At 39.0% G+C, this 15,779-nt stretch overlaps 1 protein-coding gene across 5 annotated transcripts in view; it reads left to right on the forward strand.

Moving 5' to 3' along the window:
• DPP6 (dipeptidyl peptidase like 6) overlaps positions 1-15,779 on the forward strand; it is a 547,876-nt gene that overhangs the window by 485,761 nt on the left and 46,336 nt on the right. For all 5 annotated transcript variants that reach the window (XM_017826535.1, XM_017826536.1, XM_017826533.1 and 2 more), the window contains exons 9-12: positions 6,743-6,897; positions 8,087-8,184; positions 12,809-12,932; positions 13,863-13,901. In XM_017826535.1, coding sequence (XP_017682024.1) covers positions 6,743-6,897; positions 8,087-8,184; positions 12,809-12,932; positions 13,863-13,901 — 416 coding nt within the window. The remainder of the gene's footprint in view (positions 1-6,742; positions 6,898-8,086; positions 8,185-12,808; positions 12,933-13,862; positions 13,902-15,779) is intronic.

Genomic DNA, 15,779 nt, shown 5'->3' on the forward strand with positions numbered 1-15,779 from the left:
GACATCTCATGCTTGTGTGTATCTATTTTGTTAGGTGAGGGGGTTTTCTCCAACAAATCCATTTGTATTAATAAAGGGAGATTTTAAACATTCATTATTCTTTAGTTATTACAGTCAGAACCTGGCCTCCTGCATGTATTCTGTAGGAGCTGTAGGGATGTAGATCCTGCTGCATCTGCTGAGGATCAGGCTGGTGTTCAGTAACACCAGCTTTAGAAGCCCCCAAGCACTCAGATAGCAAAGAAAGTCTGGCAGCTACTTGCCAATAATCTTGTAAACAACACTCCAATGCCCTGACTCATATAACAACTACAGGATCCTTTAGTGTTGTAAACACAACAAATTAGAAGAATCAATGGATCTGAGGGGGAAAAAAATTAAAAAAAACCCGAAACCACAATCATTAAACTAGCAGTTTCAAAGGGGGACAAAATTAGTATTCTCAGAAAGTCTTTTCTGTCAGGAGTTGCCTTCCCAACATGATCTCATCCTGCTTCTTGGGGATAGATGTCCTAACAATTGTCCTAGAGAAACAGTGGTGGTTATTGCTGGTGGTTGGGACTACAGATGAGGAGCCTGGGTTGGAGTGGTCAGGATTCAGCCAGGCTGAACATCAGTTGTCTCTGATGTGCACACTCTGGCTTTGCTGGACGTTTTCTCTTCATCCCCCTGTTCCCTCAGGGGTCCTTGCCAGGTATCAGTGAGCGACTGACATGTCTTTTGCTGGAGCACAGCTGCTTGTGGTGTTGTCACACAGAGCCACCTTCAACAAAGGTGAACCATGACCCATTAGTGTTCACATTTCATGGGGTTTGCCTGTTTGCTGAGCTTGGCCTTGGCTCAAGCCACCCAGCAGCTCTGGGGCCCACATAAGGGATGTGGAGGTAAGATGTGACCTTGCTGACCATGCAGAACACATGAAGAGTCCCATGGGGTTGTCCTCAGTGCCCAGCATGAACCACCCGGCTAAAATGAGCTTCTCTCCAGGCCCTCAGCATCAGGCTACAGGGAGACAAAAGTGCTGGCCAGACCTCTCTCCTGCTGTCTCAAAATGATGTTCTGCAGGAGCAAGGGGCTGCAAGATTGCATGAGCAGAAAACAACATGTGTTCAGGCAATTAAACACATGACTAAGGGGAAATAATGACACTTGCAGCCCACACCTTTCCCGTTCTTGAGGAGATGCAGAACTCCTGGCTGGGCTCCTTTCCCTGAGACAAGGGGCTGCCACCTTCTTGTGGCTGCCAAACATGTGGGAGCTCCTTGCCTGCATCTGTTTGGCTCCGTGGCTGCACAATGCTGCTGCTGTCTGGTTGTGAGATTTTTGGATCAAGGATTCAGTGTTTATAAGTGCTCTCTGAAGCATGTCCTCAAAAACACCATGAAAGAGAGTAATAGTTTACTCTTCATAAGCTTCTTGCCTGTCAGTGGCAGAGGAGACTGTGTGTTCCAAGTAGGAATAAAGGAACACGAGGTCAGTGTTGCAACTCGTTTTTCTTAAGGATCTCTTGGACAATGCCATAAGCACCTTGAGAATGGTTGGTTTTTGCATACAGGAACTGTGGGACTGGGCTAAGCCTGGAGTTTGTGCTCAGCCAAAAAATTAAATTTTTCTTCAAAAGGTTGTTGAATTGTTCAGCAGCCCTGCAAAACTGTGTTTTTTTTCCACCTGACTCAATTAGACAACTGTGAAAGAGGATTAATTGCTCTGAAATCAATAGCGCTGCAGGGCTGTTGCTGACATCAGCACAAAATAATGTCAACACAGGAAAATGTAAATTGGATATAGTAATATAAAACAGTTTTATACTATTTGCATACACATAGCTACTTTAACACTCATTTTATACCTATTACAATGATTTAATGGAAGTCAGTGTAGACTTATACAGGGAGAAAAATTTTATTGTATATGAATGAAAGATGGCATGGTGGTCTTCTGCAGCCATCCCTGAAACACGGGTCAGTGAAGGCCAATGTGAACAATAAGTTTTCCCTAACTGGCTAAAAATACTTGCTTTCAAACTGTGCAATAGCAATTGATTCAGATGTGTGGTTGGTGCTTTGAGATGATCTAGTAATTGATTTTAAAACAGATGGCACCTGTCAAATAAGCATTTGTATTTATTTGATGTTTCTATGACAACCCTTGGGGTTTTGCTATCTCAGAAGTCTTTGTTTTCTCTTTTCCTAGACCCCCTTTCTGTTCTCTGATCTCTCTTCCTCTCATGTTCTTTTAATGCATCCTACTGACAGTTTCTTTTGAGCTTTCTTTCCTAATGTAAGCCATGGCCTTTATGTTAGGCTTTAATTTTGCTTTGCTTGAAATTCCTTTTTATTAACAGTTTTAATAAAACAGCAAAATATCCTCAACACACCAAATACTTCATGATCTGAGCATCAGCTACAATGCATCACACAAACAAAACCATTGATTACGTTCCCCAGAATTGCCATTCTTTACCACATCAGCAATTAATAATACTGAAGGGAAAGTTCCCTCTGTCAGGCAAAATACTTACATAATACTTAGAGTAAAAATTATAATATTCTGAATTAATCAGACTATTGAGAGAAAATTAGATATGTTTGTGTTTGTGTGTATGCACGTATCTATATCTACTCAGAGGAGAATCAAACTATTTATTATCTGTCTTTGTATTCTGTGGGTACAACATTCATAATATTGTTTTGATTTTCTACTTAAGAAGAAAATGCAACACTCAGAACAAGAAGAGGATTTTGATTGTATGAGCTAAATTGGTTTAAGTGTTCAAAAGGCATGTGGATGGGGCATTTGGGAATATGGTTTAGTGGTGAACACAGTGGTTAACGGTTGAACCTGATGGTCTTAGAGGCCTTTTCCAACACAAACAATTCTATGATTTAATGGTTGAAATTTCCCAAGTGCCTCTGTCCATTGCACCCTTATTTTGGACTCTTGAGGTGCAGGAAGCCTCAACTTTTCTAGCTGCAGATAAATAAGCCTTTCTGCTCAGTCTGCAAGGATGCCTCCTCAGCTGTTAGAAATGGAAGTTACCTTTCTGAAGTCAGTGACAAGCAGTTGTTAACTGCAGCCCATCTGTGTAACACAAGGTGTTTCACCAGAAGTGGGCACGACATTCAGATCTCTAGAAGATGACAGAAAAGCAAATATAATTTTTTCACTTGAAAATTATTTCTTTTTCTCAATCTTTCCTCCTGATATCATCTGGATGCACTTCAGTGGGACAGTTCAGTTTTTAGACAGAGATGGACATGATAACAAAAAGTGTCTGAGCTCTATGGCTAAACCTCTGCTAAAAGTGCTACACAAGTATCAAAAGAAATAGCAAAATCCACTTGTGAAGATTCTTGCAGGATGGATATTGTCCATGGAGGAATGAACCGTATGATTTTTTGAAGTGTCTTTCCAGATCCATTCCATATGATTCCTTGAGGTTTGCTACCTAAAGTAAGATACAAGTCTCCCATTTCATTGATCTTGCAAGTACTGCTGGAATTAACTTGCATCTGAAACAAGCAGATGGCTCCTTACATTTTATACACATGCTGGGCTAGTTTTTGATGACACATCTAGTAGAAATGTCCATGGAATTTCTGATCCACTGTACAGTCCTTCCAGGGATTGACCATATGGTATCACAGCCAAATGTTACCTCCAATCCCAGACTGACCACATCTTGTTACTTGACAGCTGAGAGCCACATCGAGGGACTTCTCATTCTGCTTCCTGATGGTGAGCAAGAGTATCTATCAAGAAACATCTTCTTCAGAAGAGATGGCATTCCCACTTCAGGCAGCCTGGTTTGCTCTGGATGCCGCTCAGGTCTTGATTCCAAAGACAACCACCCACAAGATGCACTAACCTTTAAAAAAAAGTTAAAAAAAAAAGCAGCAACCTTTAAATCTGCTCGGGAAAAATTCCTCTCATCACACCTCAGTTGTTGCTTCCAGTTTCTTTTCTCATCCAGTGATACTGTAGTCTCTAAGATGGATATATACCAAGCTGTCACTGAAGATACTCCAACCTAGGACATCAAATGCTCTTCCTGAGGGTCTGTTAACTTAGAAGACTCTTTGTTTCACACAGCTTTGAAATGATTGTTCAGTTGAGTCTTATTCAGCTTAAAAAAGGTTTAAATACACAAGCATTTCAGTCCCCATCAAAGAGTCATTACTTATAAGCAAGATCATCCAGCTGTTTCAGAGTGATTCAATACTGAATATGCTAACATGGAATAAGCATTGACTTGCCTCAGCCCCTGTGCTTGAACCCAGCCAGCATGTCTGAACAGCCCCTGTTCAGCCAGGGCAACCACACACTTTATTCTCACTATTTTTCGGTTTGCATGCCCTGGTGTGGCTGGCAAGCAAAGCACAGAGCCACCAGCATCTGACTGTGAGGGATCTCAGCAGCTCGCTCACAGCATCCTGACATCATGTAGCACTCAGTGACTGCAAGGATTGGGGAAGAGAGCAAAGGTTTTGATCAATTATCACTTTATACTCTTAGTCAGGAGGTCATGGGCTGTATGTATAGGGGGGCTTTGGTGTTTAAAGAAAACCTGTTTTTTCATAAATGTGAGGCAGGTTCTGAACTAACTTTAGAAAGACCCAGGAGTGTTGATTGCAAGTGATTTTCTGAGCACGTGTGTCATGGATTAAGAAAATGCGAGGAATAGAGTGTCCCCAAGAACAAATGGGCTGCAAATTATGCTTTACTTTTAGATGAAACTTTCTGGTACTAATCCATTTTATATTTCATAAGAATGTTCCCTGGTTTGCTAAAACTAACAGATCTCTCTAATAACAGCAAGGTCCTGGCTTTGTTTCAAGGCAAAGGTTCACTCAATTAAATCTCATTAACAGAGGACCACAAAACCTGCACTAAAACCTTTCTGGGTGTGTGACCTTCAGCAAAACTGCTTCATTAAGTCTGAGATCCTGCAGAAAATGTTTGCTGAATAAAGTCATTCCTAATTAATGTTAAAATGTCAAGGATTCATGTGCCATCCATCTTTACTCCTTTTCCTTTACACTCTTAATTATCTCCTTAATGGGAAAGCAATATAAAAGTCAAAAGCAGCATCTTTTAAATGTACATAGAACAGGTGGGACAATGCAGTAAAGCAAATTTGCCAGATGTGCTTTCCCATGCAACATTTGTGACTTCCTAAATATGCTTCCAAAACCCCACTTACATGTTGCCATTAAGCACTGATTAATTAATTAGTTATTTGTAAAATGCAGAAATGTCAAGGATGATTTTCCCTTGTACTCTGTTTGGTGTTACCTTGAGTTTTGTCTCAAGCCATATGCAAGTCTGGATTAACAAAGTGTTTATTTGCTCTGTGATGAATGTAATTGTCTATTCTCCAAGGATTGCTCACGCATTATTTTTTAAAAAATAAAATACTCATTAGTGAGTTTCTGGTCTTCAGACTAGAGGGGTGTCCTGGTTAGACTGGGGGTTCATCACAGAGCAGTGTACAAACCTGGTGGGTCTAAACTTGGAAAATCCTCAGTCGTTTTTCCAATGGCCAGTGATGACAGCAGACATTGGACCTGCTTGGACCTGTGTAGCAGGACTTCATGGTGAAGGCTTAGAAACACTCTGCAGCCTCTTTAATTTTTATTCTCACATTAAAGTAATGGGACCCATCTTCCTGCCCATCAATCTGTACAGCATATGCAAGCCCTTCTGGTGGTTTAAATAGGAATGACTCACATGATATTAAGCCTCTTAATGAAAATGGATTACATTATTGCCTTTCACAAAATGTGAGGTTTAAAAAGCCAAGTTAGTGTCTTCCAAATGTCAGTAACTGGAGACACTTTGGACAAAGAGTGAATTTTTATAGCTTTTCTGGAGATCTGTAAGATGAACTCATCTTTACAATGAAGAATATTAAATTATAAGAAAAGTATTAGAAATCAGAAGTTCTTTGAGTTTAATGAGAACTAGGTTCTGCCAGTATTCAAAATAATTTCTTATGATGGTAATATTGTTTCCTCCTTAAATACTTGAACTCTGACACATTTTCTGGGCATCTTTCTGAGTACCTTTTAACAGCAACATCATTACTGAAATCTTGAAAAAAAACTATAATCCCAAAATTCAGTGGTAAAAAGGATCAGGATCTGACTTTGGCTACTAATGGAAAATTGCTTTGCAAAAGTATTTTAAAAAGTGAAATAGGAATAAAAGCCAAGATGGTATTCAAGCCACAGACTCTAAAGCCTGGTATCCTGTAAAGAAACCTTTTCTGAGTGTTAAAAAATTGCTATATTTGTTTATTCCCAACTGGCAACAGAACTTTGGAATATTTAAATTGTTGCTGAAGCACTTGTATCTGAGCATAAACGCTGTTTGAATTGATTGATAGGTGTCTAGTATGACATTGTGAACACGTGTCCATGTGCAGGACACATAGCAGGAGTAACAGGGCCTTTTATGCTGTCATGAATACGTGCACTAATACGAATAATTTGATGTTTCTTCAGCAAGGTAATTATGTTTAATAGCCTATAAATACAGAGTAATTGTTATCAATTGTGTTCATTTGTGTATATTTGATGAGTATTTTTAATTGATATTCCTGTGGCATCCTCCCTGTGCTGTGATTAGACTGGGATTTTCATATCTACGCTGTTTCATTTATTGCTAACTAGTAATTTACCTCTAATAGCCTTTTTTTCTGTTCTCTCCTTTTTTTTTTTTTTTTTTTTTTTTTAATTAGAGGAAATCTTGAAGACTCACATTGCTCATTGGTGGTCTCCTGATGGCACCAGGTTAGCATATGCAACAATTAATGCCTCCAGAGTCCCCACCATGGAGATCCCAATATACACCGGCAACCCTTACCCTTCTGTTAAAACGTATCATTATCCAAAGGTAAGGGAAAATAAAATAATCAGTCCTATTGCTCTATCAGAAATAAATTATTTTTTCTTTCCAGTAGGCTCAGGCAGGGGACTGCATAATAGTGCACACTGATAAGCAATGAAAATAAACAGATCTAAGGGAATATCAGCTGCTCCCTGGTGAATGTGGTCTCCATTACTCTTTAGCTGCATTTGTAAAATTGGGGTTTTCTGATTCGATGAGTAATTCTAAATATAATGAAAATAAAATTTAAAAATCCTTGCTTTTTACACCTAAAAAAAAAGCGACTGTGTTTCCATGCTAGGACGGGGTTACTGATGTCTGAGAGTTTGGAATTTCTATATTTATATATATTTCTATATTTAGATAAATTGCTATATTTAGAGACAGATAGATGGATAGATACATACATACATATATTCTATATTATGACACCAAAAAGAAAATAAAATAAAGAAGGAAAATGTAGTGTTTGGGCTTCCTTAGAATATCCAGGATGGCCTAATGTGAGAGGACACATAGTCTGGTTTCAGAGCCTTATGGTGCCTGAGCATTACACAGAACATAGTGAAAGACAGAGAAGACTTAAGAGCCATTCTGTCCATAATTGTGGAGACCTGCAGTGGGTGCACAGCATCAGCACAGCTCTCTACCAGTACAGGCACACTGCTGCTCTTATTGCTGTAATTTTCTGTCCTAAAGCAGTACAGGGGTGTCTGCTGCAGTCATTTCTTCTGGGTGTCTTGCTTTAAGCACTGATTACCCAAGACCTCACATATTGGTTCAAGTGAACCATAATTTAGCAGGAGAGATATCCACATATATGCAGGTCTTGTGGAAATCACAATGGTTCAGCAGGGGATGCCCTTTCCTACAGTACAAAATGAATCAATATTTTACTGTATCGATCATCATCCTGTTAGACAATCTTTTATCAAAAGGTGCATGAAATAGCAATATTTCCAGTTGCTATGAAAAGTAGATTTTTATTACCAAGTGTCCTAAGTAAAATTGCCCCTTATTTGTGCCTACTGACCTCTCCACACTGTGCCACATCACTACAGTTGCAGTTTCCCTGTGAACGACCATGGCAGTCTAGTCCATATCCCCATACAATTAAAATCCATGGGGATGTAATAAATCAAAACCATTCTGTGTTTTATATGATATGTTCATTTATTCTTATTTTAAAATCCAGGCTGGAATGGAAAATCCAACTATTTCTTTGCATGTGATTGGCCTGAATGGACCCACTCATGACCTGGAAATGACTCCACCAGATGATCAGAGGATGAGGTAGGTGCTTTCTTGCCCTGGAATGCTGGACTTCAGTTTTCTTGAGGTTTTAGCTCAGAGCCTGACTTTTTTTTTAGACCATTTTTCTTTCTCTGCTGCTATGAAGGAGTTTCATTTTGTGTAAATCTGCTTAATTTTTTTTTTCAAATTATTTGTCTTTTTACTTCTATTTTGTATAACATTATCAGTTTTTCATTTGAAATTGCTGTGACACAAACTGACTTGAGAGTGGGGTTATTTTTTGGCAACTTGATGGAATGTCCCTAAATCTACAAGAACACCTTCATTCCACTTGGAATCACAGGCATTATAGTAGGAATATTGTCTGCAACCTGTATGAGAGACCATGAAGCAGAAACAGGGCACCCTATAGCACAGCAAACACGACCTCATTGCTTCATGACGTGAACACAGGAATGAAACCAGGTGGACATTCTGCAAATACATTGCCTGATCTTCATTCAAAATAAGAAAGAAAGCTCTTTGCTGTTTTTAAGGCACAGTTTATTAGTTTATTTTAGAAGCTGTCCTGCAATTCAGCCAACTACTTGGAAATCCATTTCTAATTACATGCTTAAGTCTTCATTCAGCAGGAGTTTAAAAGTTTGGCTTGTACTTCGATGTGTGGCCAAAACTTGTGTTTAGCATTTGTGTTTGTGTTTACATTGCACATCTACATTGTTCAGGAGAGAAGGTAGTGCATGGTGCTCCTCTGTGCAAAGATTGGAGATTATAACCCAAAGCCAGATTTTCAGTAACTTTGATTTAAACTTGAAATAGCTCTGTGGAAGGGCAAGCAAAATCAGACCCTGTTTCTACATCTCAAGTATCCAGAGTGACCCTTCCATGTGCAATGCTGCAGGATTGTCATTGCCAGGCGCATCACTTGTTCTTGTAGGAGCATCCAACCAATGTGCACGCTCATGTTTTTCAGCTGATAGCTAAATTAGTGTAATTCCAGTCCAATAAAGACAGGAGTTACAGCACAGGGCTAACAAATCAGGGCAGTGTGGAGGACAGGGGAGGGTGCAGGTGTGACTTTCATTATGCATGATAAGGGTATAAGGACTGTGGATAAGGCTGCATAGTCATCTGACAAGAGGACACTTAACCAGTGGGATTATTTACGGTGACAATTCCTTTCTTTAATAGGAAAGCTACTGTCAGCCTTAGAACATGTTTACACTGAATAACTAAAATACTCCAAATCCATTTATGCAACAAAAGATGTATGACCTGTGACTGAAGCAAATGGGCATAAATGCAATTTCCCTTCAAAAATACAACTTTAGATCTGCATACAGCAGGAAGGAGTTCAGGATCGTGCTGTTCCCATCACAGTATCCCCATGGCGGTATCAAAACGGCAGCTCCCGGACATCATAATTTCTCTCTTGGTAACATTCTCTGTAAACAGAGAGGCTCAGAAACATTTTAATTACAGCAATAACTTCAGACTGCAGGATCCAAGTGTTGTTAATAAATTTGTTCTATATGGTTATGGGTGGCCGTAATTTATTTGGTCGCAATCAATATTGCAAAATGATGCAAAATACATCATAATTAATTAGTGTCTGTATATTTCATCAAAGCCATGGCAATTGCCATCTCTAGGGCATGACAAAAGTAGTGCTGCTAGAGCAATAGGGGTGCATTTTCATTATGCATATGTTTTCTGAAATGAGAGGATTAGTGTGATAACATTTCACTAAAATAGGCAAGAGGGATGCACTGTACAGTTAGTTACAGAAGAGAGTTTCAGGGAAGCAGGAGAAGCTGGTGATAAGGATCTCCAAGCAGACATGTCCTGTCTGAAGCATTTCAATGTTCTCACCCAGTTCACGTAGATGATCTATGGACAGAGTGGTATTTCGTGTTCTTTTTATCTGGAGCAAAGTGATTTAGTACAATTAATAAAGGAGATAATAAAGTGGAGATATGCCACAGTCTTTTTTCTTTAAAAATTAAAATAAGTCAGAAATTTTCCACAGAAATTAGATATTTTTCAGTCAAAAGAAAACCAGAAACCAGAGCTGATGATGGAAAGACATATTTTGCAGGGAAATGTACGATATTGATAACTTTTCCTTTTTAAAAATCTTTCATTATGAACATTTTTGCCAAATTTTCTGCAAGTCGTGCTTTTCTATGAGAAAAGGAAAGGAAAGGGGTGGAAATTACAGGGAAAAGAAAAATAAAAAAATGTTATAACACTTAATGCCTGAAAACCACTGAACCTCAAGAATTACATCATCAAGTGGTCAGAATTGGATCATGACCCATCTTATTTCTCATGTCATATTTGCACCTCAGGTGGCAAATTAAGGAACATGTTATTTCCCCTGAGTGCAGAAATTGTCACTGTCCTTGCATAGGCCAGGCACAAATAAATAATCTGAGGCAGGAGCCATCTGTGCCCCAGGGACCATGGCCTGTCACTTGGCCACATATCACTGTGTTCTTTGTGGTGTTTATGGCTTTATTGCTGTGGTCATACAGTAAGTATTCATATGATAGATTCATACCTAATATTTTGGATTGATACCTCCAGGAAGCAGCCCTGGAAAGCTGGGATATGAACAAGGGTGCTGCAGAATAACCAGTCTCAGATGATTGCAAACCCAACCACCAATGTCTTTACTGGGATGGGGTCTAGATTTTGCTTTATGGGGGAAAATAAGTTCTCCTTAAATCAGCTCCATATAAAATCTGGGATAGGTCAGGTGGAGATGGCTTGGGAAATGCACTGACTTCTCGTTTCTCCCCACTGGCTGCTCAACCAGTGCAGCTGCTGGAGCAGCAGATGTTTACAATTAACTGAGATGAATCACACCTTATTGTCTCATTTTCTTCTGCAAAATGGGAACTATAAAACTTGGTTGTCCTACAGAGGAGATGTGAAGGGAAATAAATGAAAGACTCAACACTACTCAGAAATAAGAATACTGACTATACAAGTATCTGCAGTTATCTGTGGGCTAGGTTATCCTGATGGCTGGGAGAGGCTTCAGAGAGAAATTGAGACTCTATACCTTTCTTTAGGGTGTTAGGGAAACTCTTGAGTCACCTAAAATAATAATTAAAATTCCTGAGAAAAAAACCCATGGTTTCAGTGTTCAAACGGTGAGAGAGATGTAAAAATTGAATATATTACCTTGAAACATTAAATTGGAATTATGGAAAAAATGCTCCAAGCCACAATAGGTACTAAATTTACATTCCTTTTCTGGGTAGGCTGAGTCTGGTCAGTTCATTTTGGAAAGAAAAAAAGAGACAGTTATACAGTTTAATTTTGCTTTGTTGGTTTTTTTCCTCTTAGGGCCCATGCTGTTGCAGATATAGAGTAAAATTACAATTTTATTTCAGGCCCTAAATTTTCAGACTGCTGTTGTCTCACCTGGGCGTATCCTTCCCATCCAGTGCACTGGATGCAAGTGTTGAGGTCTTTTGTTATTTTTCCCAAGCCAATTTCAGACAGTAAATATTACTGAAAACTGCAAAATCAATTTCCAACTTGTTATTTTTCTAGACAAACAGGCCTTTGTAGTTTTGCCCTTTTTATTCAGTATATGCAGGAGGGTTTGCCAGAACACGAAGTACTCTCCAGTGACACAGCACATTATTTCCAATGAGAGCAACAATTCCTTATGCATATTTTATAGCAAACAAATGAACTAATAAATTTTTTATAGACTGTATGCTGTAAAATGTCGTATTATAATTTAAGGATGTCTTTGGCCCACATAGCCCAGCAGTATATTATAACATCACCAACTTTGACAACTCAGCCAGAGTTGTACCCTACAAATAAAGTGGTGGAGACCTGAATTGCTGCAGAGGTGGACATCACCATACCCTGGCTCTGAGAAGGCAACCATCAGCGAATTTATTCCTGATCCTATATTTTCCAGCCCAGCCTAGGTGGTTCCACTGCTCACTAGTGCAGAGGACTTTTGTGCACCCGACATTCATGATTTACATCAAGTGGTATCACAACCTGAATATGTCCAGCAATAGAGGATGGTGCTGGGAGTGTGGGAGGTTTGCCAAGGCAGACCCTGAAATATCTGCTTTATGGCAACCAGCTGCATCTGCTTTACAGAAATCTCATGTTGTTCCCAACTCTACCCTTCTTGGTATTTGCCTCTTTAATGCAAGGATCCACTTGTGGATACTTAGGTGTGCAGTTGGCATAATTAGAGGCCCTTAACTTTTCATAAGCGTAAAGAATCCAGCCATTGGTGGTGGTGGGTCTGAGTCAGCCAGTTAGCGTGCTCAGAATGGAAATGGTTTTCCACATGTGCATAAATTTGTAGCTCCAGGCATTTCAGTTCTTCTCAGAAGACAGAATAGCTTGAAAGATTCTTTATCTCCGTATTCGTCACTTCTTTGAAAATAACTTTCAGAAGTGTCAGATAAAACACCTTCACAGCCTTAAAAATGTCATTTTTAGGGGTTGAAATATATACATAAGGCAGCCTAAAGACATCAAGACACAATGTTCTTAATAACCAGAGATATCTCCTGGACCGTTTGCCTGTGGCAGCCCCCAACTGCTCTGCCGTGCGGGAATTCATTAGGGATGGCAGGTCTGTGATTTCGTTTATGTATGTCTGTGTTTGCAGGGACTACTACATAACCATGGTGAAATGGGCAACCAGCACCAAGGTGGCAGTAAACTGGCTGAACAGGGCCCAGAATGTGTCAATCCTGACGCTGTGCGATGCCACCACCGGAGTTTGCACGAAGGTAGGGAGAGCCAAGCAAAGGGGTCACTTGCCATCAGTTTTCATAACCCAAGGAAGGAGAAACTATTTAAGTTATTTTCCCTCATGACACATCAGCTGGCACATATTTATTAAGGCAGACACAGAATATAAACAATGTTTGCAATATTTACTTTTTTTTAACACCTACAAGGCCAAGAATACTCTGTGTGTGTGTGTGAGAGAGTGATTACTTGTCTTGAAATATCTGTGTTCAGATGCAAGCACACACATCTCAACAGTTTGTAACCTGAACACCTTTGCAACAGTCTGGTTGCATTATATATATTTAATGTCATTAAAACCAGCTCATGTTTGTCTACACCCATTTTAATTGTAGTTTAATTTATCCCTTCTATAAATGCAGTAATATAAATGGTGCATGAATATAAGCTCTATATTAACAGATTCTATATTTTAAACTGACATAGGTGTTTCCAGAGTAGAAAATTGTCCTGATATACCCATCCCTTGAAAAAATGATGCAATTCTTTGTATAGAGCACTGTACAGAAAATTTATTAGTAACATTCATTTCAACCTTTATTTATTTCTTAAAAAGCTTTATTTCTTTGGGGAACAATATATCTTGTGGATTTATGTGATTGGTCTGTATGAGTAAAATGCTTTTTTGATCTAGTGCATCCTTATTTGTTGGAGAGGAAAGGCAAGGAGAGGAGCCACTGGATTCCACTCCTGAAGCACATATTGAAAAAGTTTCTTTGTATTCCTGAAAAACGTTTCAAATTCAATCCAATTTCAAATTCAATCCAACAAAGATCAAGGGTTGGACTTGATGATCTCGGAGGTCCTTTCCAACCCATCTGATTCTATGATTCTATGATTCTTCCTGCACTGATGAGCAAAATGTAATAAATGACAAGTACTGTATTAATGTTCTTTTTCTGTTTTAGAAACATGAAGATGAGAGTGACGCCTGGCTACACAGACAGGTAATATCAATCTTCTCCTTGCAGTCAAGTTTTTGGCAGGTTTTTTGTTTCATTGTGTTTTCCACCAAAGAGAAAATCTGATTTCCAGACCTGAAAAAGATACTTGGAAGATGGCATGATCTGTATTATAGAAAAGAGTCTCTCAGTAACAAACAAGTTCTTATTGAAGATGCCATCTTCTCTGGTAGGTCCTGTAGTTCTTAGCCTGCAATTTACTCAGATTTAAAAGAGATGAAAAGCTGATGGTGAAAATTCACCCACTGCCAGTATCTGTGTAGGACTCAACAACCTCAGAGGTAGCCCTTCATACCCTGCCTTGAGACTGATAATGATTTAAACAGTATCATGCTTGTTTTATGGTCATTTTAATTGAGGATCTGTGCTCCATTCAGAGACAAAATCATGAAGATAGGACTTTTTATGTTACTTAAAGATCATATCTCAGGCACATGGTGTGACTCTTGGGGATGGTCCTGTGCAGGGCTTAGAGTTGGATTCGATCATCCTCCTGGGTCCCTTCCAACTCAGCATATTTTGTGTGATTCTGTGATATATAACACTTGTCCAGGAATCAGTTTGTGAAGTGACCTCAGGTTTGATTAAGCTGTTCTTGAGAGAGAAGCTGTGATACCAATTCAGCCACAACACTGAACTGTTTTTCAAGCATTGTGTGAATGCCAGACAGGGAGCAGCATGTCTGATAAAGATCTTCTACTGTATATTTTTCCAAGTCCAGATTTAAAGCATTTCACGTTTTTGTCACAGCTTGTTCAGAGGAGCCAAGAACATGTAGAAATTACACAACATCAGTTCATAGCAAGAGCAATGCTCTCCTCTGTTCCAGTGGCTGTCCTGCAGCAATGGGCTGTGTGTGATTCAGATAAAAATTGATTGTACAGTGGAAATAGAGTTTGTGCTCCAAGCATTTCAAATAATCTTTTTCTGGTGTGCACAGCTATAGAGTAAAAACTGCTGAAGTGTTGTTTACATTCATAAGAACTGTGTTGGCTTGAGTAGGAAACAAAAGCTTGAAAGACGAGCCAAGTTGAGATAAGTTGCCCAGATATTATATATTAAAAAAGAAAAAGGACTTCACAGTATTCATTTATTTTATAAGTGGAAGGATAGTTGTAATCCTTTCACTGCTATTTACTGCAGTATAGTAGAACTTGTGTTTTATAGAATTAATACTGTATAGCAGAACTTGTGTTTTTACACTGCTGTAGTTCTTTAGTTACTTACCTACTACATGGACAGGCATTAAAAGATGATACTTCATCCTCAATATCTGAAGTAAACGATCTGTCAGTCTCTAATGGGCCTGCTCCAGTGAGATATATTTTGTTTTACTATATCTCCAAAGAGCATATACTTATATTGAGAGCATACACTTAGTTTGATGTTAGAGAAGGTTGTTCATTACAGCAAAATGAGTCAGACATCTCAGTACTAAACTAAGATAACATTTTCTATGGACTTTGGAGACATTTGATAGCACCCTTCAAAAGCTTTTGTAAGAGTCTGAAGAATTATAGAGCTCTTTCCCCTGTGTTTCTGACAACAAAATCACTTTAAATTCTAGTTTTGGCTGAATATGATCACTAGGATAATTGTATTTTCTATATTTACCCTTTATTTTATGACACATTAATCTAGATAACTGGAAAGCTATTTTCATGGCGTGTCTGATTATGAGAATGATGTGAAAATGTTAAATGCTAGTGTGAGTCCACTCACCTCTTCAAGAAGGAGATAATTGCACATCAGGCAGCTACTGAAGGAGCTCAGGAACGTGACTCAGCTGGGGATGAAGACTCCTTGGTTGTGACATTTTAGTATATATGCAAATCAGCCAGGTGCCAAATCCCCTCTGGAAAC

Source organism: Lepidothrix coronata, unplaced genomic scaffold (assembly GCF_001604755.1).
Source record: "Lepidothrix coronata isolate B3197 unplaced genomic scaffold, Lepidothrix_coronata-1.0 Scaffold128, whole genome shotgun sequence".
NCBI classification, from domain to species: domain Eukaryota; kingdom Metazoa; phylum Chordata; class Aves; order Passeriformes; family Pipridae; genus Lepidothrix; species Lepidothrix coronata.